Source organism: Prionailurus viverrinus, chromosome E1 (assembly GCF_022837055.1).
Source record: "Prionailurus viverrinus isolate Anna chromosome E1, UM_Priviv_1.0, whole genome shotgun sequence".
NCBI lineage: Eukaryota > Metazoa > Chordata > Mammalia > Carnivora > Felidae > Prionailurus > Prionailurus viverrinus.
The window spans coordinates 1,778,455-1,803,691 of NC_062574.1; the positions used below are offsets into that span (position 1 = coordinate 1,778,455).

The 25,237-nt window shown below is 61.4% G+C and overlaps 1 protein-coding gene across 16 annotated transcripts in view; it reads right to left on the minus strand.

Moving 5' to 3' along the window:
• MINK1 (misshapen like kinase 1) overlaps positions 1-25,237 on the minus strand; it is a 42,653-nt gene that overhangs the window by 5,605 nt on the left and 11,811 nt on the right. For 3 of the 16 annotated variants that reach the window (XM_047831899.1, XM_047831898.1, XM_047831895.1), the window contains exons 1-16: positions 20,603-20,625; positions 10,101-10,166; positions 8,591-8,647; positions 8,384-8,509; positions 6,605-6,715; positions 6,146-6,236; positions 5,611-5,741; positions 5,330-5,384; positions 5,147-5,225; positions 4,506-4,681; positions 4,085-4,154; positions 3,595-3,820; positions 2,031-2,144; positions 1,057-1,278; positions 742-915; positions 193-453 (exon numbers count right to left, since the gene is read on the minus strand). In XM_047831899.1, the coding sequence (XP_047687855.1) occupies positions 193-453; positions 742-915; positions 1,057-1,278; positions 2,031-2,144; positions 3,595-3,820; positions 4,085-4,154; positions 4,506-4,681; positions 5,147-5,225; positions 5,330-5,384; positions 5,611-5,741; positions 6,146-6,236; positions 6,605-6,715; positions 8,384-8,509; positions 8,591-8,605 (1,851 nt within the window). In that variant the 5' untranslated portion in view covers positions 8,606-8,647; positions 10,101-10,166; positions 20,603-20,625. Of the gene's footprint in view, positions 1-192; positions 454-741; positions 916-1,056; positions 2,145-3,594; positions 3,821-4,084; positions 4,155-4,505; positions 4,682-5,146; positions 5,226-5,329; positions 5,385-5,610; positions 5,742-6,145; positions 6,237-6,604; positions 6,716-8,383; positions 8,510-8,590; positions 8,648-10,100; positions 10,167-20,602; positions 20,823-25,237 lie in introns of those variants that run through there. The other 13 variants (XM_047831891.1, XM_047831886.1, XM_047831887.1 and 10 more) reach the window with 11 other exon arrangements.

Genomic DNA, 25,237 nt, shown 5'->3' on the forward strand with positions numbered 1-25,237 from the left:
TCAATCATCCCTTGGGACAGGGACACAGCCCCGGGCAGGCCTCCCGCCCTCCCGCCAGCAGCGGCAGCCGGCCCTCCTCCTCCCTTCCAGCCCTGAGTGCCTCTCCATCTCGCCCGCTCCCCACCACTCGCCACCCTTTCCCTCCCAGGCTGTTTGTCTCCCGTTTCCCCGACCCGGCGGCCCCACCCGTACCTTGGGTGGGGTCTCAGTGTCCGGCCGGACCCAGGATGGGGGGTTCGGGCTGGGCCCAGGCCCTTCCGAGGTGGGATCTGAATTCTGGCGGATGACCGCTCCTCGGGTGCCGGGCGCGGCAGTGGGTGTGGGGACGGCAGGGTCGGGCTCGTGGGAGGCCGGGAAGGCAGCCAGGTTTCGGGTGGGCTGGTCCTGCAGGGACTGGGATCGGGGTACGGGCGCTGCATATGGCTTCAGTGGGACCCGGTGTGCCACCAGGCTCTGCAGGGAAAGACCAGGGAGGGTGGGCTGCCCGCTCTGAGGCACGTCCCCACCTGGGAGGGGGGGGTGCCTGGCCCGGGAGGAAGGAGCAAGGAAAGCCTCGGGCTTCCGAGTGTCCGCCGAAGGAGACGTGCTCCTGAAGGCCGAGAACAGCCAGGACGGGGCCCGCAGCGCCCCCATGGTCCCTGGCTAAGGGTGCGCGCGCTCGCGTGCAGACACATACACGTGACACAGCTGTGCGGAGCGAGGCTCCTGCGTGTGTCATCGCGGGAACGGGGACAGACTCACCTTGTGCGGTCCCTCCTGGGGCTCCACCGGCCTCTGCATAGGAGGAGTTTGGGAAAGGGGGCCCGCGGGCCCGGGGGAGGCCTGGGGGACGGGGGTCTCAGGCCCTGCGCCGCCGGGCTTGGTTTTGGCCAGGGGAGAGTTCTGCTGCTTATTCATCCTCGTTCTCTCTTCCACCTGCGGTGGGAAAGGGCTTGCGTCCCCCCCTTCTCAAACCACAGGTACCCCCCCCCGCCCCCCCCCCCGCCCCCCCGCGCCAGGCGCCCCGTGCCCGCCGCGTGCAAGGTCTCGGTCTCAGCCGTCGGGGGCCGCGGGTACCTCGCGCGCCCAGGCGGGCTTGTCCGCGGGACCGACGCCCCGGCCGTAGTGATACAGCGGCTTCCGGTCTGTGGGCGGGGCCTGCTGCTGCTGCTGCTTCTGCAGCTGCTGCTGCTGCTGCTGCTGCTGCTGCAGGGACTTGAGGTAGGCGTGCTCCTGCTGCAGCTGCCTCTGCAGGCGCTCGGACTGCCGCTGCTCCTCCAGCTGCTTCCGCTTGTACTCCTGGGCCCAAGGGTAGGGACGGCGGCTCAGCGCGGGGCGGCCCCACGAGGGCGCGGGCGAGCCCTTGCCCTCCTCCGGCCGCTCCGGGTGGGGAACGGGCGTCTTCCCCCCGGCGCCTGGCGGGGTCCCCTCCCCGGAAGCGCCGCCGCCCCCGCTCCGGCTCGGGAGCTCTGAGTCCGCATCTTCCCCGAGGAAGCCGGGGACCCCGTTACCAGCAGCAGGGCCTGTTCCTGGAGCAGCTGTTGCTGAAGGATCTCGAGCTGTCGCTGCTCCTCCTCTAGCCTGTGACGAATATATTCCTGGGGGGGGGCGGGGTGGGAGGGCAAAGGGCAGGGGGAGAGGAGGAAAAGGCGAGGGGGTGGGGGGCGGCGGCGGCGGCGGCGTGGGAAGGCGGGATCGGTGGGGTGAGGATGAAGAGGAAAGCGGGGAGAATCAGAGAGAAGACAGACGGGGTTGGGGGGAGGCAATGAGGAGGAGGCGGGCGTGCAGGGCCCCGCGAGCGGCGGTGCAGGGGTGAGGCCGCGAGGATGGGGCGAAGAGATGGGGAATGAAGGCACAGAGACAGGAAGAGGGCAGGGAGCCGGGGTGCGGGTCGAAGGGTGGGAGAAAACAGAGAGAGAGAGTGAAGCTGGAAAAGATAGGGGGAATCTGGGGGGTCGGGAAAGAAGCGGAGAGGTGTCGGGTGCAGGGAGGCAGGCGGCGGGCGCAGGGGGAGGCGAGGGAGGGCCGGGTGTTTGCGGCGGGCGCTGTACCTGCTCGCGCTCCGCCTGCCGCCGCTCCTCCTCCCGCCGCAGCGCCTGCATGTCCTCCAGCCGCCGCTCCTCCTTCTCCTGCAGCTTCCGCTGCTCCCGCTCCCGCCGCTGTTGCTGTGAGGGGGGAAGGGGTGGTCTGCGGGTCTGCCCCCGAACTCGGCAGGGCCCGAAGGGGGATCGGGTCCCCTGCCGGAGCGGAGACGCCCACTGGACGGCGCGGGCAGAACCTGCCCCTCGGGACACTGGTGGTGAAAGGCGGCGGCCCCCACCTGCTTCCGCAAGCCCGCCGGCCCCAGAGCCCCGGGGGGGGGGGGCGGGTTTGGCTCAGGAAAAACCGCTGGGCGAGGCGGCCGCGCCGGGGACGTGCAGGCTGTGCGTGCCTGCTGCCCACGGTGGGCCACCTAGGAGGACACCTGTCAGCTCCTCCCGCAAGCAAGAGGGCGACGGCGCAGTGACGGCCGCTGGCCACAAGGGGGCGGCAGGCGCGCACAGGCGCGGCGGCATCCAGGCCCGGCCGCCCCAACCTGAGCGGAGCGCGGCTCGGAGGAGCGGCTCCGGGGACACTCTGGCCCTCCGCTGCCGCCAGCAGCCTTTACCACTCCGGCAATCTGTGCGCGGCGCCAGGCTTTCCCACAGGGTGTCCTTGGTTCGGGGGAAGCAGGGGCCGCTTCGGGAAGTCGGACCCGGAGCGTGGGGATGCTTCTGTCTATACCATCACTTGGATGATTTTTGTGTGAAGTCTGGCTCTCCGTACACTTTAACACCATGGAACGTTTCAGCCCAAATCCCATCATTCAGGCAATTTTTAAACCAACCTAGACCTCCTTCCTCACCATGACCCTCCTGCAGAGGAAATATATTTGAGCACAGGTGTATACAAATACATGCTTTTTAAATTGGTGAGAAGAAAACCCTGCATCTATCTAAAAGGAAGCTTATCGGGGCGCCTGGGCGGCTCAGTCGGTTAAGAGTCTGACTCTTGGTTTCAGCTCCGGTCATGATTTCACGGTGTGTGAGTTCGAGCCCTGCATCGGGGCTCCGTGCTGACAGCTCAGAGCCTGCTTGGGATTCTCTCTCTCCCCCTCTCTCCCTCCCCTCCCCCACTCTCTGTCTCTAAAATAAATAAATAAAACTTAAAAAAAGCTAAAAGGAAGATTATTGATGAAAAGGTATCCCCCCCCGCCCCCCATCCACCTCCAATGAGCGGATGGGCTATTTGCCAGCAAATCTCAGCCCCAAAACCAAAAGTAAAAGAAGGGTCTCTACAAGGAGCTTCCCGCGCAGGGCGCACAGATGCTTGTGGCCCAGATGCCCGGGGCGCTGCAGTGCGCAGACACTGGGGGGGGACCTCGGGGCGGGGGGCGGGGGGGGGGGGGGAACGGGCGGCGGCACCGGGACAGACGGCCCGAGAGGCTGGCTCCTGGGGGGCCACCCACACAGGGCCGGCCGGGCCTCTGACCCCGCACGGCGCCTCCCCGCAGGGACCTGCAGGCCAGCGGCTGGGCCGCGAGGGGAACCGGTTCCGGGGCGGGGGTAGAAGGGCGAGCCCGGCGCGCGGCCCCACCTCCTCCACGCGCCGCCGCTCCTCCTTCTGCTCCTCGATGCGCCGCTGGCGCTGGTGCAGGAGATGCTTGATGTGCGCCTCGGGGTCCCGCTGCTGCTGCTGCTGCTGCTGCTGCTGCTGCTGCTGCTGCTGCTGCTTCAGAGCCTCCGAGTTGCTCTTATTCTCCTGCTGGAGCCGGAGAAACTCCCGGCGCAGGGTGGACTCCCCGGGCACGTTCATGATGGAGCTGGGGGGCAGGGCAGCCCGGCCGGCACGGGGGTCAGAGCCCGGCCACCGCTCTTGTCCCCGGGGGAGTCTCCGGCCCACGGCCAGGGGGCGGGACGCGTGCCCACCTGCCTGCCCACGGGGGCCCTGCCGCCCGGATCCCCAGCCCGCGGCCCCCGGTTGACCCCCTCCGCCCATTCCACACTCAGGGGTGTCCCACGGCCTCTGCCTCTCTGGCCCACCACCCCACAGCCAGGGTCCCCACGCCGGGGGGGTGGTGGCCCACCTCGGCTCCCCCTCCTCTCCGTGGCCGTCGTCTTCCTCCTCGCTGCCACTGTACTCATACTCCGTCTCCTCTGCAGGGGGAGGTCACCGCTGTTTCTTCAGCCAGCGTCCCAGATCCCACCCAGGTCTAGGGAAACCTTCGATGGGGACGACCGACACCTGCCGTGTGGAGCTTGGGCCCAGACCCCGCCGGGGGCGGGACGCGGCAGACCGCACCCGCGCACTTAGGCACGCGCTTCTGCGAGGATGTAAAAGGGTGGCCCTCCCTGGGAAGGTCGCCTGGGACCAGCGGTCAAAGAAGGAAAACCCCACTGGGACTGGAAGTTCGGGAAGGCGGTCTCCGCGGGAAGGAGGAGCCAGGTGGGGGTGCGTCCTGAGACCCGAGACCCAACACTTGGTGCCTCTCTCGCTCGCCCACTGACCCTTCTCGCCTCGCTTCTTGCGGGAGCGGTCGATGTGGTCCTTGAGCTGGATGCGGACCTGGCGCTCTGTGGGCTGGTCACGGATGAAGGGGAACTTGAGCAGCTGTTCCGTGGGTGGACGGCTCAGGTAGGTTTTGATGAGACACGTGTCGATGAAGTCGATGAACTTCTTAGACCTGGAAATGAACGGTGCTCACACTGGGAGGGCCCTCTTGGCAGGGGGAGATCGCAAGCAGAAGAGGGAAATCCCTCATCCAAAAGCCCCCTCGATTTCTCCTGTCTCATCCGTGTCCCGACCCTGGGCCCTGGCCCTGGCCCTCTAGTGGTGCAGACCCACACCTGGACACAGGGGATAAGGCGGCAGGGGACACAGCAGGGGACACGGTGGGTAAGGCTAGTGAGGGATGCAGGGAGTAAAAGTAGTGGAGGACAGAGGGGATAAGGTGGTGGGGGCGCAGGGGGGTAAGGCTAGTGGAGGATGCAAAGGGCAAGGCTAGCAGAGGACACAGGGTAAGGCAGCAGGGGACGCAGGGGTAAGGCTAGTTGGGGATGCTGGGGGTAAGGAGGTGCTGGGTGGAGGTGGTGGTGGGGCTTTGTCCAGAGGCCCTCCTTCCCTGACACGCAAACCCCCAGAGACCTACCATTTCTTGGACTTGAGTCTGGGGGGTGGGTTCCGTGGGATGAGGAAGAGGGCTCGCATGGGGTGCATGTCACACAGAGCTGGCACACGGGAGGAACACCATCAGTCCCTCACGCAGCCATGCCAAGAGCTGGAAGGAGCCCTTCCTACCACCCCTCCCTGCGCTCCCAGACGCCACACTTACGGGGGGCTCCCTCTGCCATCTCGATGGCTGTGATTCCTAGAGACCAGATGTCACTCTACAGAGGGACAGAAGAAGGGACAGGAGCATGTTCCAGACAAGCCTCTTCAGGGCCACGTCTGGGTCCCCACCCCTTCCCCAGGCCAGTCTCCAGCCTGACCACCCCTCACCACCCACATACCATTACAGCTCGTGTTGTCACCCTGACCGACTTTTGGTCTCCCTACCACCCCCCCTCGCTTCCTGCCCTTGGCAGTCTCCGTGCACCCCACTCTGCTCTGTACCCTGTAATCGTAGGTGGCATCAGGGTTCTCGTCACAGGCGATGACCTCCGGGGCCATCCAGTAGGGGGTCCCGATGAAAGTGTTCCGCCTGCCCACAGTACGGTCCAGCTGGGCACTCACCCCAAAATCCACTGGGAAGACATGGAGGGAGGGGTCACGACAGAGGGCCATGCCTGCTCTCCTTGCCCTGGGCCGTGTGCGCCCCAGGGCACCCAGACGTTCTCTGGCCCTTCCGCCCCATCAACGTCTCGTCTCGAAGAGCCTGACCTAATCTCCGTGTTGTGGCAAGACACCCACGTGAAAAAGCCAAGGGACAGGCAGGAGGGGCTGGGATCCCCCGTCTCCCCGGGGGACCTACACAGCACCTGTGACATATGGGTGGCGGGGCCTCTCGGGGGAGATGAGGAAGGGCAGGAGAGAGACTCCCAGCCTGCAGGTGGTTAGACCTGAGCCATCAGAGGAAATAGAGGGGCCTCCCCTTCTGTCCTGGAGGTCTGTCCCGGGGCCCCATTCGCCTCAGGAGAGAGCGACCTACCCAGCTTGACCTCGGCGTTCTCTGTCAGCAGCACGTTCTGCCCCTTGATGTCCCGATGGATCACCTTGTGGGCGTGGAGATGGGCTAGGCCCTGGGGCGGGACAGTGGGGAGGTGAGCCTCGGTGCTGGAGGACGTGTACGGGAGCCAAGGAGCGGGGCAGGCACCAGCATGCACAGGGCCGGGTGGAAGGCGCGGCCCCCGCCACCCCGGAGCCCAAGGGCAGGCTGGGTTTTCACGGGGAGCGTCCTCAGAGTGGTGGCCCCCGAGGGTCCCCGGCAGCCGCAGGGCCACCGGCAAAGGGGCAGGCTTGTCCCCCCGGCCGCCTGAGATCACGCCAAAGCTGGGGCCCTGTCCATCCCTGCCCCCCTCGGCCACCGCTGCTTGGAAAGGATGCCACTGCGGGGCCTCCCGTGCAGGGAAGGCCCGGGTGTGGGCAGAAGTGCCAGCTGGGGCCTCACCCGGAGGATCTCCCTGCAGATGTAGGCGATACAGTCCTCCTTCAGGGCGTTCCCTTTTGTGTTCTTCACCAGGTCTGTCACGGAGCCAGCGCCGCAGAACTCCATCACCAGCTACGGCCCAGGAGCGCCGGAGGGAAAAGCATCGGTCAGGCAAGGCGTCCCCCTGCCGGCCTCCCGCGGGGAGGACCCCAGGGCCCCAGCCGACGTGAGCCGCAGAGCAGGGGTATGAGACTGCTCACAGAGGCCACAGGCTCCCCGAGGTTAGGAGAGGAAAAGGCAACACCGGGGGAAAGACAGGCTGGGTCCCAAGTAGGAGCCCAAGGAACCGGGGACGCGTCACACAAAATGACGCGCACGTGCGTGTTTTCCTTGAGGAGCGCCCGATGTTTGCACCAGGCCCCCGCTGGGACCCATAAGCCCCAAACTAGAACTCCCTGGCGTGGAGGTTGGCAACCTTGGCCATGGAGCTGATGATTTACATTTTTAAATGGTTAAAAAAAAATCGAAAAAGGAAGCATACAAACTTCAAAGTTTAGCATCCTAAATAAAGGCTTCTGGGAATACAGCGACATTCCTGTTCCCATTCGTTTATGCACTGCCTGTGGCTGCCTTCCCGGTTCAGCGGCCAGGCTGAGTGGCTGGGACAGAGACTGTATGATGCGCAGAGCCCCAAACATCTACTCTCCGGCCCTTCACAGAAAGTCGGCCACAGCCTGACCCAGAGACAAGCAAGGGGCTAATAAGGACCAGCCATTCTCCAGGTCCGCCAGAGACGAAGCAGTGCGGGGGGTCCGCCAGAGAGCTGCAGGGGGAAACCTCGTGAGACTCCAGCACAGAGGCAGGGGCCAAATCGGTCCCCTGGGGACTCGGACGCCTGTTCAAGTGCTTCCCTGCACGTTTTCCAAAAGCCACGTGCAGCGCAGAAGGAGGCTGGTCGGACATATACACGTGCAAGTGCGAGAAAGGTCACTCGCGTGCCTAGCGCCCGGGCCTGGCCTCGCCCTCTACCAAGCTCAGGGGAGCGGGCTGGGAGGGGAAGGACGGCGTCCATCGCGCCCGGAAGGGAGCGCCCAGCCCAGCGCCCCCAGTCCTCCGTGACGTCACAGGAAGTGTTGCTCACCTTGCTCTGTGTGCACAGTCTGTGTGAGTGTCTCTAAAAAGACTAAGTGCCTTGGCAGCAGGGACCATGACTCGCGTCTCTCCGTGCAGGGTACACAGAAGGTGCTCAATAAGTACTGGTCTGGCAACTGGTGGGAGGGGGGACCTAGCACCAGCTTTAAGCGCCCCACGGCCGCCACCAGGCTCCCTGGCGCTCTCCCCTAGGGGCCGGGCTGGGCAGCAGAAAGGGTGAGGCCGGGAAGAGGCCCGGGCTGGGGAGGGCAACGACTCTCAGGGATGTTCTGGACCAGGAGGGAACACGGGGGAGGCCCAAAGGGGCCTCAGCAACCTCCGGGTGGATTAATCACCCAGGAGGGCCTGTGCACTGCCAGGAGGGCCTGAACTGCTGGAAGCACAGGCGTCTGGGGCTGCTGCTCTCGCGGGGGGCGGGGTACCAGGGCAGGACGGACGGGCGCACCTGCTCTCGCAGCCCCTGCTTGTTGCCACCTAGTAAGCACGTGCCGCACACAGGGCGAGGTGCCGGTCAGGACAGAAGTGTGGGCAAACCCCAGGACGCTGCCCCCCAGACACGCAGTGGACGAGAGGCGGCAACACGCGAGGCACCACGCGCATCAGGGGGCCGCTCTGGGCGCAGGGTCGCGTGGGGAGGGCGCCGCTCACCCAGAGCTGGTCGTCGTTTCCGGGGGGGCTCTTCTTTATGAAGGCCCCGTAGTAGGTGGCGATGTTGCGGTGGTGAGAGTACTTCTTTAGCATGTTGATCTCCTGCTTGATCTCCTCCTCCTCGTCCTGTAAGTGGGAGGGGGTCAGCCCACGAGCCCCCAGCCCTTCCCTGCGCCCCCACTCTCCCTGGGCCCCCACCGCCCCTACCTCTGTGACGTCCATGACCTTGATGGCAGCCAGCTGCCCAGTCTTGACGTGCCGACCCTGCGGGACAGAGAGCCAGGAGTGGAGGGTGTGGGTCTACATCCGGGGAGGGCTGGATTCTGGGAGAGGCCACCCCTTTTGGCTGTTTTCTGTCTTAGGCAGTGTCCCTGTGGTACCGGACCCCTTCACTTATGGGTCGGCCACAGGGGCAGACAGGGCTCCGAGGACCAAAAGCGCTACACTGGGTAGAGATCCAGGGCCTCCCGCCTACAACAGCTGAGGGAGGAGAGTGGGGTTCGCCTACGCTTTGCTGTGGCCTCCCCGGCGTGGATTTGCCACAGTCTAGAGGATAGAGCAGTGAGTCAGAGATCCTCTGCTCCCTGGGAGGGGGCTGGAGGGGGCTGAACGAGGGCTCTGCCTCTCTGGCAGCTTCTATGCAGGACAAAAGCACCTGGTTTCCCACCCCGCCCCCTCTGCCCAGGAAGCCTTCCCCAGAATCTCCCCTACTCTGTTTTTAGTAGCACTCACAGGGAAGAATAAAGACAGAGCTGAGATTGGAGGGAATCTCGGGGAAACAGAGAAGACTGGCTGACGTGCGTCGATGCCCCATCACCAGTGTGAGTGGGAAAGTAACTTCTAGAACGCGTCCCTGCCATTCCCCCTCCCCCCAGCCTTCTGACGTTCCTAGCAGAAGCCTTGGACAGGAAGGTCCAAGCCCTCCCAAGGGAAGGGCAGGATGGGGGGAGGCAGCCCCTTGTGGGGACGGACATGGGTATGGCCAGCCCGCGGATTATCTTTATCCTCAGCAGTCATTTGAGACCCCAAGCCCAGAGAGGCAGTAGAGAACAGAGCTACTCTTGCCATGGCAACGACCAGGCAAGAGATGGGTGAACCGGGGATGCCTTTTCCCCAAAGCTTACAGGGTGGTCCCCGTGACCCCTGCGACACGGGGACGTGTGAACGGGCTCAGCTCCGTGCCGGGGCCTGTGCCCTCGGGGCCTCCAGCTCTGGGGCAGCACCCTGCCTGGATTCATCTGCTGGGCGGGCAGCGCCCCCCTCCAAGGGTGCCGCCAGGCTAACGCTACAAGCAGCCGGTGGGGAGATGCTACTTTGTGTGGGGGAGAGGGGTGGCGGCTTCGGGAGCTCAGGCACACCACTTCCGCCCAGGAGGCCCCGGAGCTCCACCAACTGCAAGGCTGGGTCTCCCTGCGGCCTTGGGAGCAGCCAACCTACAGCCTCGCTCTCTGAGTCCCCAGGGGAGCGCCCCGGCCCGCGCCCCTGCCCACACCCACCCGGTACCAGGCCTGCTCCCGCAGCACCCAGCACGTCTGCGCTCGCCACACAGGCCAGCGAAAACAGCCCCCCTCCTGGGCTTCCCTCCCCCATCATCGTTACCCTCTCTCCCCGCGCCCCCTCCCCACCACCCCCAGATCCCCAGACCTATGGTCCACTTCTGTCACCCTCCCAAAAGGGCCCCGCGGACGACGGGCACCCTCCCACACGTGAGTCTCACCTTGTACACCTGCCCGTAAGTTCCATTGCCCACGACCTCCACCAGTTCAAAGATTCCAGCGGGGTCCTGCAGGGAGGGGGACGAGAGGGGGAGAAGGAGGAAGCGTCAGGGCCTCAGAACAGGACTATGAGCCAGAGCGGGGAAGAGGAATCCAGTGGGAAGAGGGCGCCCTGGCATACTACGAAGGGCCTCAGGGGAACCCCGATGGCCAGCTGCGCTTTTCCTGGGCTGGTTCAGAGTTCACGTTCTAGAGGAAAAGTCAGAAGAAGGTGAGAGAAAATGGACGTTGGGGACCAGGTGGCTTTCCAGACGTGCTCCTGACGTCACGCTCAGTGACACGCTGAGTCTGTGGCCTCACGTGCGAAGCGGGGGCGCCCGAGGACGCGCCCCTGGAGCTGGGGTCAATTTGAAGTGAGGCGACGCCCATAAAAAGCCTGAGCCCCTGCCTGGCACGGAGCGCGTGTGCAATGGGAGTTAATCGGCACTGTTACTTCATTTTGTAGAAGCAGGGACGGATTCGAGAGCCTCCCTCCCGGGTCCCTGTCCCTCTTCTTCCCGGTCCTGAGACCCAGGGCTTCTGGGCCGGGGCTGGGGGCACTCTCGGGGAGAGCAGGTGACAGCGAGAGGGCCTCCGGGAGGGGCGGTGGGGACGCGGCACTCTCAGTCCCCGCTTTCCGGAGCCAGCGGTGCCAGGAGAGGCACGGGGCTCAGACAAAGCCTCCACAGAGGCTCACGGCCCGCGGGACCGCAGCTGCTGGGCGGCCACCCGCACCCCCGCCGGCGGGACTCGATTCGGAGCGGGAGGCTGGGCGCGCCAGCCCGAGGGGCCCCACACGCGGGGAGGACGTCACGAGAAGAGCCGGGCCGGGGCCTCTGTGCCGACAACCTGAAAAGGATACGACCCGAAACTCCTTTCGCCCCGACTCTGAAAACCAAGCTAGGATTTCTGGAAAACCAAACGCAAGAGCCCCTCACCCTGGGTCCACTGCCATCAGCAGGGAGACACCAGCCCGAGGCCTCCGCAGAGCATCCACACCGACCTCCCTGGTCACAGCGTGCGCCACCGTGTCCCGGAGCCGGAAGAAAGGGAAGCAGCGAGCGCAGCCCGGGGCCGACGGCCCATCCCGACCGCTCGCTGGGGTCATCCGCGGGGCGGGGCTGCCCCTCCTCTCGGGGCCGCGCTGACCGGCCCGGGGTTTTGTCGTGGCTCTGTGTGGCCGAAACCAAAACCACACCAACAAGGCAACCTTGACCAGGTCTCAGACAAACAGCGGGCCCACAGGAGAGGGACAAGCTGTCACCGTGGGGGGACCAGCGCCAGGTCTGTCTGAACCGAGACGTGTGAGGAGACCGGGCCCTGTTCTCTCGAGCGCCCCCAGCTCCACGCTCGGGGAGGGGGCCCCGCAGCCCCCAGGACGGGCTCACCCGCGCTGGCACCTCCGACCTCTGCCTGTGGGCAGGTCCCCGCTTCCGACACAGACGGAGACACCAAGAGGGGTGCTCCTCAGCCAAGGGAAGCACGATGCCCCCACGAGTCCGACCACTGCACCACGAGCACCTCAAATCGGCACAGACAGATCTCCTCTCGGACCCCGACCCGCCTCCTCCTCACGTGTGTGGGAGACACAGGAGTATGAAGGCCATCCTTGAGGTCAGACACAGTGTCCGGGTTTGCGGTTCCAGGCCCGTTTCCTGACCCACAAACCAGGACGGCCGCACCTGCTGGGAAGGGTCGTTCCGAGAATCAGGTCGAGACCAGGCATGTGACACGCAGTCACGGTGCCCGACAGCTTGCACGGAACATGCTCGGGAGGCTGTCCCTCCTCCGCCTGTCAACAGTGGCACCGTTTTCCACACCGGTCACCCTGTCCTTCCTCCCCTCCTCTCAGTCCCGCCCCGGCCCCGGGCTCCTGCCTCCCGGTCCCCTCCAGCTCCCGGAACAGAGTCCCGACACCTCCATGCCGGTTGCGTTGCCCCCCCATCGGTAGCCAGCCGGTGGACCATTTCCGAGGCTGGGTCTGTGCCCGCCCTGGGCCGGGCTGGGCCCTGAGCAGGGAGGTCTGAAAGGCAGCTGTCCCTTGCTTCTCTCGCCTGTTAAACGTTTACCGAGCACAGATAATCCAGGGTGGCGACCCCCCAGCGGACACAACGGGAGCCCAACACACAAGAAGCACGGAGGGTCCCCGATGGACCCGCAGTCGACAGGCTGAGTGCCCCGAGGCAGCGGTGCGGATTTTATGCCAGAAGAACACTGTGGGCTGTCCAGGCTTCGAGAAGCTTCCAGTGGAGTGGAGGCTCCTGCAGAGCAACCTTCCAGGAGGACGCGGGCACTGACCGGTTCGGGGCGTCGAACTGGGAAAAGGTCCCTCTCACAGCCTCAGGGACAGCCGTCAGTCAGGCCTGGCACGTCCCACAGGCTCCTGGAGGAGACCACACTGGGTGGAGTGGACAGGAAGGAGGAACAGAGGAGCTGAGGCTGGCCCCTGAGGAACAGTTGTGCATCCCCACGGGGATAGCAGGACAGCCTGGGGGAAGCACGCCTGGGGGGAGCACCGGGAACATCCGTGTGGCCAGAGGGGCTGCGGGTGAGGGGCAGCGGAGCCCAGGGGCACAGCAGCCCCTGGGGAAGCCTGGCCAAGAGGAAGGGATCAGGTGACAGGCAGCAGGGCAGACAAATGGTTGTGGAGACGGGAAGGCGTCTCATGACCGCGGAGGAAGAAGACAGAGAGACAGGGGACCGATGAGGCGCGCTGGATGGGTCTCTCGGGGCCCGTGAGGGCGTGTGTGTCCGTATACATCCCACCTTGTGCAGACGGCACGCCCCACGGGCTTACAGTGGTGACGCGGCACAAGTCTGGCTTCTCCCCGACGCACACACCCGAGGATTCAGAAGGCCCGGTTCAAATGGGATTCCTGCACTGATCTGGCCTCACACGCGGGCCCGTGGAACCTGCCTTGTCCGTGTGCTCAGTCACTCTCTTCGCTGGGGATCCGGAGGACCCTCCAGGGGAGGTGCTCTGCTCCTGGGGAGTACCAGCCAGTCCCGGCCCCTGCACGCAGGCCCAGCCCCATGACGACACTGCTGGAGGCCTCCTCCAGCCCTTCCTCTCGGTGCTCACACTCGGGGGGGGGGGGGGGGGGGGGGCCGGATAGGGAGGAGAAGCTGGGGAAGAGAGGCCTACACAGGATGTCCGGGGTGCGGGCTCTCAAACCTCACGGTACAGGAGAATCACTCGGGAGCGGACTCCTAGGACCTGGCTCCAGGGGCTCTGGTTTAGCACACAGGCCTGGGGGGAGGAGCAGAATCTGTACATTTAAGAGACGCCTGCGCCCCCTCCCCCCACCCCTCCCGGCGGTTCTAACACACTCCGAGAAGCCGCACCTCAGGGAGGTACTGGCAGGGGATGGGGTGTGGGGTCCCCGGTAGCAGTAGGTCTGCGTGACCTCGGGCGGCAGCGCGGGCAGCATCTCTGTGCCACGAACTGATGAACGACTGCCCTTCCGTGATGGCCCCTCAGCCCCTCCGTCCTCACACCAGCCCTGCCTACAAATGACCTTTTCCTGTCAGCCAAGCCAAATCCCGCTGTTTTCAGGAAGTCCTCCCTGAAAGTCTTCCCAAGCTATCCCACCCATGAATTCCGACTTCGATGTCACGGTGGAGACGGTGAGATTTAAGGGGACGTGCATTTTTAAAAAATAATCTGAGAGTAAGACGAGGTTGTCAACTCTTGCCATTTGCATTCAATGTTACACTGGTGGTTCTAGCCAGGGTGATGAGGAAAGAAGAAATAAAAGGCATCCAGGTTGGAAGAGAAGAAAGGAAACTGTCTCTCTGTGCAGATGACATAATCAAGGGTGCAGAAAATTCTAAGGAATCTACTAAAAACCTATTAGAACGAATCAATGAATTCAGCAAGGTTGCAGGATGTTAAGACTAATAAACAAAAACCAACTGTATTTCTATGTACTACAACGAACAACCCAAAAATGAAATTAAGAAATCAACTCCATTCATACTAGCATCCAGAAGAATACATTCAGCCAAAGTGTCAGACACGTGCACTGAAAACTATAAACATTGTTGAAATAAGTTAAAGACTTACATAAACAGAAAGATTTCCCATGTTCATGGATCAGGATGCTTAATATTGTTAGTATCTATAGATTCGATGCACTTCTATCAAAATCCCAGTGGGCACTTTTGCAGAAACTGACCAGCTTATCCTAAAAATCCCATGGAAATGCAAGGGATCCAGAAGACACAAACAATCTTGAAAAAGAACAAAGTTGGAAGACTCACACTTCCCGATTTCAAAACTGACTACATAGGCACAGCGATAAAGACAGCGTGGTACCGGCATAACGATGGACATAAGATCAATGGACTGGAACTAAAGAATCCAAAAATTAACTCTTGAGTTTGTGGTCAATTGATTTTCAACAAGAGTACCAAGTCATTCCACAGTCTTTTCAACAAATGATGCTGGGGCAACTGAGTGTCCACATGCAAAAGAATGACACTGGATCCCTACCTCATACCATAGACAAATGTTAACGCAAAATGGATCACAAATCTAAAAATATAAGAGCTAAAATCATAGAAATCTTTTTTTCCCCTGCCCCCTAACACCACAGAAACCTTAAAAGAGAACACAGGAGTAAATTGTTATGACCTTGGATCAGGCAATGGTTTCTTACAAATGACACCAAAAGCATAAACAACAACAAAAACCATAAATTGGATTTCCTCAAAATTTAAAACTTTTGAGCTTCAACGGACACCAACAAGAAAGCGAAAAGACAACCCACATAATGAGAGAAAACATTTTAAATTATGTATCAGATGGCCACCTGGGTGGCTCAGTTGGCTAAGCATCTGACTTCGGCTCAGGTCATGATCTCATGGTTCATGAGTTTGAGCCCCAGTTCAGAGCCTGGAGCCTCCTTCGGATTCTGTCTCCCCCTCTGTGCCCCTCCCTGACTTGTGCACGCACACACACGCCCACTCTCTCTCCCTCTCTCAGAAATAATACATGAATCAGCTTCAAATAAATGAAAGAATAAATGAAAAAATAAATATCAGATAAGGGACTTGTATCCAGAATACAAAAAGGACTCCTTAAGAATAAAATAATAAAAAGACAACCCAATTAAAAAGTAGGCAAAGGAGGCACCTGGGTGGCTCAAACGTCCAACTTTGGCTCAGGTCACGATCTCACGGTTCGTGGGTTCGAGCCCCATGTCGGGCTCTGTGCTGACAGCTCAGAGCCTGCAGCCTGCTTCAGATTCTCCCTCTCTCTCTGTCCCTCCCCTGCTCACACACACACGCGTTCACACACACACTCTCTCTCTCAAAAATAAATAAAAGATTAAAAGTTAAAAAAAAAAAAAGCGGGCAAAGGATCTGAATAGACATTTCTCCAAGGATCTACAGTGTGGCCAATAAGCACCTCAACAGATGTTCAGCATCATTAGCCACACACGCCACGAACGGGCTAACTCAAAAGGACGGACAACGTCACGCACTGGCGAGCACTGGAGAACTTGGAGCCCTGGTGGGAACGTAAAATGGTGCCGCTACTTTGGGAAACAGTTTGGCAGTTCCGCAAAACGTAAGACAGAAAGTTCCCACATGACTCAGCAAGCAGACGTCCCAGAGAACGGAAAACATACGTACACGCAGGAATCTGTACACGCAGCGTTCACATGAGCGTTATTCTCAGCAGCCGGGAAGCGGCAATAACCCAATGTCCATCAGCTGGTGAACGGATAAATACCCGTGCAACAGAATATTATTTGGCAACGGAAAGGTATGAAACAATGACCCACACCACAACGTGGACGACCCCTGAAAACACGCTGAGTGGAAGAAGCCGGTCGCAAGGCCCCGTGTTGAATGGCTCCATTTCTGTGCAATGTCAATGGCAGGCAAATCCGTAGGGGCAGAAAGTAGTGGCGGCTTCCGGGAGCAGGGGAATGGCGGTGACTCCCAGCGGGCACGGGATCTGACTTGGGGCTGATGACAACGCTCTGACATTGGACTGTGGCGACAGCAAGTCTGTGAAGCCACCATCGTCTACTTTACAGAACCCTGTGCTATGTGAGGTCTAGTATCGACAAAGCTGGGGTGCCCGGCTGGCTCAGGCAGAAGAACATGGGACTCTAGATCTCAGGGTCGGGAGTCTGAGCCCCACGTTGGGCACAGAGATTACTTCATAAAAACAAAACACAATTAAAAAAAAAAAATCTGATGAGCATGTCCCACGGCACTCAATAGACTGTTTTAGATCGGGGACGGTTTCCACACGAAGAAAGCAACCCTACAAACGTGGGAGGGGGCCCTCAAAGTGCTCTTGGTCTGGTAACACATACGAAGTCCTGAGCCAAGCACAGAAAATGATAAAATCTACGTGATTCAGAGTTAGGGAACTCGGTTCCCGTTTTTGGCTCTGCTGCTAAGAGGCTGTGTGTCTGGGGGTAAGTCACTTAAGCTCTCTGAGGTCACGGTCAACAAGAGAACATTCCGGCTCACTCTCTACGGTTCTAAATGCTCAAATCCACTCCCCACAAAGCTGTCAACCTAATGGCTATGTCATCACTTCCTCCCCGTGCGCCAGGGTCCATGCTGGGCTCACGAATGCAGCGGTGAATGAAAGGAGGTGGTCTTTGCCACAAGGTTGCTGACAGTCTGAGGGGGGAGGCAAACACTTTAATTATAAGCGAGGGGCTTGTCTGTGCCACAGACACATCAGGGCACTAGGACAACACCCTTCCCAAGTCCAGGAATTCAGGGAGGGGCTCTAGTGAGGACGGCAGGGTCTAAGAGCCCTCCGGTGCTCTCCTACGGGCAGGGGACGCTATCACCTGTCCCTTCCGTGTGGCCCTTACCCGTCCCGCCTACATGTCTGTCTCAGACACCTGTCTCGCGGCCCACTCTTCCCACAGCCCTTTAACAATTAAGTAGCCGGCAACCTGGCATCTTCGTTCTTCCTGGCGCTGCTGAGGGCTCCGGAAGTACAGGGTCAGGACAGACGTGGAGGAAGGTGCTGGTGGCTCGCTCGAGTCACAGGTGAAGGGGGTTTGGAACAAGTGCGTTTCCCGCCCGGAGTCGAGTACAGCCAGAAAGTGGCAGAGCCGAGCTCTGCCCTAAAAACTTTTGACTCCGAGGCCTGCGTTGCCCTGCTCAAAGCTCCTTTGCCTAAGGGACCATGTTTCCAACCATTTGGTCTCATTTCTTTGCTCTTTAAAGCTTTAAGTAATACCTACACCCAACATGGGGTTCCAACTGACGACCCAGAGATCAAGAGCCACACGTTCCCCACCAGCTGGGCCGGCCAGGTACCCCCCGATTTGGTTCCTTCCTTCCCCGAGTCACAGCTCCTGGCCCTCAGCCGGGTTCCCGACCCAAGGTAGGCAGTCCAAGGCCACAGAGAAAAGACACGCTGGGGCGGACCTCCCACGCCAGCCGTTCCCCGACTAAGACCCAGAGGGAAGACGCCAGACGGCACACGGAGTCAGGGCTGGAGAGGCCGTGAGCAGGTCAGACGCAGGAACGCGGAGGCTGTTAGTGGGAGGAGGGCCCCCGAGAACAGGGCAGAGCGGAGGGGGTGGAAGTGAGGACAGGACGCCCGACGGATTCCAGCTGTCCCCTGGTGTCACCAGGAACCCGGAACCGCCCCCGGAGCCAAAACAGCGGCTGTGCCGCATCAGACCGCAGTGAGATTCTGGGCTGAAAGTCAGTGAAAATTACTCCTGGTGGCCAGCCCTGCTCCACGAGCTTTACACGTGCCGAGTAACTGAACCCCACAGGACCGCAGGACACGGAAGCCGCTGTCGTTTCCGCCCGACAGATGAGGAAACGGAGGCTCGGGGAAGGGAAGTGACTTGTCCAAAGGCAAGCAGCTGACGGGCTCCGGAGCCGGTGACGCAACCTTCCCTCGATCTGACCCGGCCCCGAGCCAGCGGGACCCCATCGCTACTCGTCACACGGTTACGTGTCTCATCTCCCGCCCGGGACAGCAGCTCTTTACGGATGGAACACCGCTCGGGGGGTACGCGGGCGGCACGCCGGACGGGCCTGAGTGAAAAGGCATCACACGCGGGACCACAGCGGACTCCGAGCACGTGCGGATTTCTTCCGCGAACACAGGCCAGCACTGGAGATGCGTTTTCTCTCCCGTATGCTTTCTTTCTCGCAGCGCACAATCCCCTGACCGTGGGTCGCTAAGGCTTGCAGCGGAAGCAGGCCATCGGTAGTTACGTTTGCGGGGAGGCCGAGACCACACAGATCTGGGGCTGCGGGCGTCCGTGCCCCGGGCACCCCGGCGGGCCAGGGTCGGCCGCACGTTGCTGCACGGAGAGGGCGCACACTTACCGTCTGTGCTCTTTCCCTCGCAAGAGCTTCTGTACTGAAGCCTTTCTCACCTTCCATGTTTTACAAACGTTACAACCTTGTAACGTGCGGCGCCTGGGGTCTAGGTCAGTTAAGCCTCCGACTTCAGCTCAGGTCACCATCTGGCAGTTCGTGGGCTTGAGCCCCGTGTCGGGCTCTGCACTGACAGCCCGGAGCCTGCTTCGGATTCTGTGGTCTCCCTCTCTGCCCCTCCCCTGCTCACGCTCTGTCTCTATTCTGTCCCTCAAAAATAAACAAACATTAAAAAATTAAAAAAAAAACAACTTTGTAAGGCCTCCAGGTGAGCCTCCAGGCCACGGGGGAGACACAGAGGGCGTCATAACAATGCCGGAAGCAACGCGGGCGGGGCTCGGGCACAAGTAGCAGGGCAGAGTGGCAGGGCCAGGTTAGGGGCGCTGGCTTTCCTGCGTGACGCCACTCGCCATGTCCGATGACGCACGTTCAGATGCAAAGAGGCGGCCGCAGTGGTGGCCACACGTGCGCTGCAAGGGTGGTGTCCCCCCAGCTGGGTGGTGTGGTCCGTGCACAGGACCGCCCGGCCCCCAGGCCGGGCTCCTCCGGTTCCAGGTGCTCCTCCGATGCTGGGCGACTTGGCGCTTGTGGGCCCCACAAAGCAAGGGCAGCTGAGGGGAGTCGGTCGGCTGGGTGCACAGACACCGCGTGCGAGGACACACCAAGGGCAGGAGGAAGGGACTGTCCCTCCGGACCCTCCTCCTCAGTCCTAAATGGTGACCCCCAGGGCCAGCGCCTGGCTCTCTCTCACCTGCTTCCCCCCCTAAGACTCCCATCTGGAGGAAGAAAAGGGGAAACAGTGCTCACAACTCACAACTCTGACAAGCAGGGCTGGGGCCCCAGCTGACGCCTCCTTCCCCTTCCCGAAGCAGGGAGCCCTTGGGACTGAGGTCAGGGTGCAGAGGAAGGCCGCGTCCTCCTCCCAAGAGCAGTCGGGTTCGGGGGGCTGCGATGTGGAGGCAGTGGGGCTACTAACTGAAGTTCAGGGCTGAGGTCAAGGCCGTCGGGCAAGGGAAGGAGAGACCCCAGCTCCTCCCTCACAACTGGGGGGAATTCCCAGACAGGGACAGGAGGGCCTGGGCCCTGCGGGGTCCAGGAGGAAAGGGGCAGGTGACAGATGGGCCAAAGGAGGCAAGCACCTTAGGGCTGGGGGCACATTTCTCACAAGTGGCCCAGACCTGGCAGGGCTGAGCCCGGGTCTCCAGCCCGGTTGCACTAAGGTAGGCCTCCCCCCACACCTCCTGCACTGTCTGCTCGGGTCCACGAAACCCCCTGAGGGGTGAAGGTTTTGTGGAGTACTTTAGCAAATGCAAATTGTTATCACCACATCTTTTTTAAGAGCCTGTCAAACAGCGCCTCCTTAAATACCCTGGCTGTGCCTTCTAGGAGCTTCTAAGTCAGACACCAACACAGAGGGAAGGAACACGCCGACAGGAGTCACATATGCCACCACGTGAGAGGTTAGCCGACTGCAGGGCAAGGAGGCAGGATGCGGAAACCAACCCCCTACTTTTCTGCTGACCTGGGGGCCTACACCCCACATGGGACTCCGAACTCACAACCCTGAGATCAAGAGTCACGTGCTCTACTGACTGAGCCAGCCAGGCCCTCCCCTCCCCCCACCAGGGTCTTATAAATACAGAATTTCAGAGCTAGAAGGGTCTATCCACTCAGAACTCCCAGAAGATTCTAGGAGGCTCTGGAGTGGTAGAAAGAACTAGAACCACAAGGATGGGGAAGGGCCGGTCTGCCCTGTGCTGCAGGCCCAGCAGTGTCACTCACTGGGATGTGCCCTGGCAGGTCCTGCCACTGTAACCGGGGCCCAGAGGTGCCACGCTGCCCTGGACAGGAGGACCAGGGCTGGGGGAGGGGCCGCAGGCGCCCCCCCCCCTCGCCCCCCCAGTGGAGGCGGGCTCACTCCTACCAGGCGGACGGGGAAGGGGCTCCAGGGAAGAGAGTGGGGAGCCGTGTCCACAGCAGGACCCGAGGGCGCTGCAGCGGAATCCTGCGCCAGACGCCTCTCCCGCGTGGAAGAGCCTGGATCGGCGGCTGCCGGGGCCCCGGAGCCTCCACTTACCTGGTGCAGAGACCGGGCTGCACACGGCAGCCCCACACAATAGGCCTGTTTTCCTGAGCTCTTCCTGTGACCGAGGAGGCCCCCACAAAGGGGACGAGGGGCAGGGGCGACGTGGTACCAAGGCCCGGCCTGGGGGAAGGGCCCCAGCCTGCGCGAGCTTGAACGGGGCTGCCCTGCCCTGCAGAGCAGCTTCAAACCCCACCCCCGGGGCCAGAGGACCACGGCCAGCTGGAGCACCGCAGCCAAGCCGGGCAGGGCAGGGGGCTGAGGGGCAGGGTAGACAGGTGCCCTAGCAGGCCGGCCCCCGGGACACATGGAGGGGGCAGTACTCCGCACAGGGACGTACACACTGACCCCCTTCACTTGGCCGTGAGCAGCCAGAGGACGCGTGTGCATGGACGCCCACAGTGCCACAGGTGGGGGCGTGTCTCTGAGGAAGAGTGTGCGGGTGAGGGGGGTTCGTAGGGGCGGTGGCCGGGGCACCGGAGGGGCCGGGGTCTCATCAGAACACCTCCCCGCCTCCCCCACCCCCGCGGGAGACGGCCCTCCTGGGGGAGCCAGTGTCGTGCCCGGGACCCCCGTGCCTGCGACACGCGTGGGGGGCAGGGTGCCATCAGCCCATTTCTACCCTGAGGGCTTGCAGGGAAAGCAGGCTCGAAGCCAAGCCTGGCCCTCTGGCGAACCCCGTGCCCCAGGAACGAGGAAGGAAGCCCACCCACTGCCCAGGGCCAGGAGGGCGTGAGCACCAGGAGGGCTAAGCCTCCACCGGCTCCCTGGAGGCCAGCACGTCCAGTAGTAAAGAAAACCTGCAAAGACGCCTTTCCCCATGTCCCCTGCTCCCAAACCCGACCGTCCACCCCTCTCTGGCCAACCTGCCCCTCACACTGGGGCCGAATCGGACCCTCGGGTTCTGGCTCCACGAGGGGAAGTACGGCCCTCGGGTCGGTGACCACCACACGTGTCCTCACGTGCTCAGTGGGGGTGCCGCGCGGGACGGAGGGAGCAGAGGGGAAGGACAGAAACCAGGAGACGTTTATGTGCTGGGGGAGGGACAGTTCGAGTCTCTCCTCCCGGTCCCTGTGGCAGAAGGACACACACACGCGCAGAGGCAGGAACAGGTTCAGACACGACGCACGCACAAGCACAAAGACTGCTCTAATGGGAAACCAGTCAGAGCAGAGGGCCCTGCCCACGCGAGGAGAGGGGGAGCGGTCCCCCGCGTGCCTCGATGCCCGGGCTGCCCCCAGACCCGGCTGCGCAGACCGGGACCCCCCTGGCGAGCTGGAGGGTGCCCGGGGAGCGGCGTGGGGCAAGGGGCAGGGGAGTCAGCAGTGGGGAGGGAGGGAAGGAGAAGGGGGGCCGGCAGCCCCGGTGCTGGTTCTAAAATGGCCACAGGCAAGGCAGGGGACAGATGGTCTCTTTCTGAGGCTGAGCTGGAGAAAGCGGGGAAAGGGAAAGGAAAAATAAATACCACCACAGTCAGAAATTTAAAAATAAGCCCCAACACCTAAAAGATAAACAGCTTGCTTCTGAGGCTCGGCCTGCCCACAGGGTGTTCTGGGGGAGGGAGAGAAGGGGGGCACCCTCTGGCCTCGGGGTGAAGGCCGCACCCCGCATCGGCCTTTCCTCCACCTCCCCGGCGACTAAGGGACTTGGCTGTCACCGTGTCATACGGAGTCACGGCAGTCTGATCATGGCTCTGCCACGGAACCCGCTTCTGTCTCTGGCCACAGCAGTCAGTTCCGTCACCTTGCGGCTGGGGGCCACCGCGGCCAACAGCCAAACGCCGCACGTGCACGTCGCAGCCGCATGGCTCACGGCCACCATCTCATTTGCACCTCATACCTGCAAGGGAAGGGAGCCAAGCGGGAGTTATCGCCCATTTCACAAATGAGAAAACCAAGGCTCCAAGGAGTGACATGTTTGCCAAGGTGCAGCTGGAACCTGGGGCTCTGTGCCTGCCGTTCGCTCCTCCAATCGCACCGCCCCGGGCCGGCCCGTCGCTCCAGAGCTCAGTGCAGACGCGGCCTCCTCCAGGAGGCTTCCCGGATTGCCTACCTGCTCCCACGGGACCCTCTACTGCCCCTTTCGCGGCACCAGTTACATCCGCGTGAAAAATTTTGTAGTCGTCTGTCTCCTCTGCCAGGCTAAGTTCTTGGGGGTCAGGGCCACGTTCAAAATCTGTCTGCTGAATGATAAATACAAAAATAAAAGAAAGTTGGGGCACCTGGCTAGCTCAGGTGGAAGAGCATCCGACTCAATCTTAGCGTCATGAGTTTGAGCCACGTGATGGGTGTAGAAACTACTCAATAAAACTTAAAAAAAAAAAAAAAAGAAAAGAAAAAGAAAGAAAAGAGAAAAGAAAGTTGATGCTCTCTAGAAAAACCTTCCTTCCTCCCTGACGCAATCAATGGTTTCTAATGCTAGTTTTGGGTTTCTCTCCACTCTTCTAATCATCCACGAATATTCACTTAAAAGCAACGCACCGGGCAGCCGGTAAAAGTGAGTCCCTTTTTGTCACGTGAACCGGCGCTCCGTGATTCATACGCTTTGTAAATACTACGTGTCAATGGAAAGGGCACTTGTTTTAAAGCAGTGAACTCGTACATAGTTGGCAAAACCCAAACAAGAACATTAATAAGGATCCAAAGACTGGGACGCAACCGGGCAAGAAGAGATGAAGGGAAGGCGTCCCGGAGGAGCCAGGAGCGCACTCTGGGAACGAAACGGAAGTGGGCAGAGGCTGGGAGGGAGGGAGGGAAGGGCAGAGGTCCCACCTCAGAAGACCGAGCCCAGGAAGGTTCGGAGGTGCGGGATGGTAAGTGCACTGCGGCAGGGAACAGCCACCGAGAACCAAAGGCCTGGGCACCATGTGATGGAGGCAAACCAGCACGTCCGAGAACGTCCGAGAGCCTCCTTCCCGTCTCCCCAGTCCCGGCACACAAGAATTCCTGGATGTCAGAACACTCTGAAATCCACGAAGTGCTGCATATTTGCAGAATCATTACGAACAGACTACCTCCCGGAGAGGAAGGGAAAATGCTGTCAAGAGGTCACTTGTTAAGACCATTGGGGTCACGGGGACGTAGGGTGAAGCGTGGTGGCACATGAACACAGAAAGCAGACAGAAAGTAGAACCGAGTGGAGGACGGGTGAGGGCCGGAGGGGGTGGGGGGGGGGCACAGATCCGAGGCCCCGGAGACTGGGCTGGGGAGGGCTGTCTCTGGGAGGCGACACTGGTGAGAACAAGAAAGGGCAGAGTATGGGAAGAGGAAGGAAAAGGGAGGCGGAGGAGGAGGAGGAGGAGGAGGAGGAGGGAGAGGGTGGAGGGAGGAGATGAGGAGGAAGGAGGGGGAGGAGAAGGGAAGAGGTGGAAAAGGAGGAGGGGGAGGAGGGTGGGAGAAGGGGAGGAGGGTGGGAGAAGGGGAGGAGGGAGAGGGAGGAGGCAGTGGCAGGGGATGGGCTGAGCCCGTGCAGACTGGCACACACTGAGCCCGAGCTCACGGAGGACAACAGTAATCAGGGGCCGGATAATAATAAGCCTTCTCACTGCTGGTTTTCTGCTGCAGCACAAACAGATCATTACACCTCATTGCCAACCTCCTCCTGTGGGAGTCAGGTGTCCACAGATCCAAGGGAAGGGACCAGGGAAGCCTCATGACCAAGGAAGCCTGTGAACGATCTCTTCCCTCATTCCTTCTAAATTGGGGTGGGGGGGGCAACTGGCTGGCTCAAACGGAAGAGCTTGCGCCTCTTAAATCTTGGGGTTGTGAGTTCAAGCCCCACGTTGGGTGTAGAGATTACTTTAAAAAAATATAAAAGTAATTCTAGATGGGAGGCCAACCAGGTGTCGTGGGGTGGCAGGGGGAGCCACATGGAAGACAAGGGACGAGCGGGTGTGGAAAGAGCCAGCAGGAAGGGCAGGGGGGCAGAGGGCGCAGAGCTGAGTCAGGCAGCACAGCAGGTGGAGGGTGAGGCCGGCAGGGAGGGGAAGGACGCGTGTCTGAATCACAGACTGAGAAAGGAAGAGCAGGGCTATTCTCCAAAGGGTGGAGACCAGATACTCCTTGGCCCCACCAAAGGCCAGCTCAGAATAAATGACAGCCCCAGGGATGGGGGGGGGGCAGGATGAAGCCAACAGGCTCCCCCAACTTCTCAGCAGGCCCACCTCTCCCGTTTGTCCTCAGAAACCTGCGCTGCGCCTGGGGGGCCAGTTCACACGTTCATTCAACAAACACCGAGTGCTTGCCGGAGACCAAACCACGCCACGAATGCCGCCTCCCTCACGGAGCCCACAGGAAGCAGCGCTTCTGGAAGGACTAAGGTGAGGTCACAGCAGGCCAGGGGGCCAAGGGCCTGCTGGGGAAGTGACATGTAAGCTGACACCAGAGGGAATGGAAGAATCACCCAGCAAGCGGAAGTCTGAGGCAGGAAAGGCTAAATCCCTGGGCCAGGGGCCCGGCAGCCCCCGCCCCAGGCCGGAGTCAGTGAAGCACTTTGCACACTTCTGTCTCCAGGTCCCGGGTCTCATGTCCCAACAAAGGCACGCGTCCCCATCAGACCGTCCCAGGTGAGGCCCCGCTCCCCCCACCCCCCGACACGGGTGCTTCTGCTGGGTGGGCCCAGAGAGCCTGC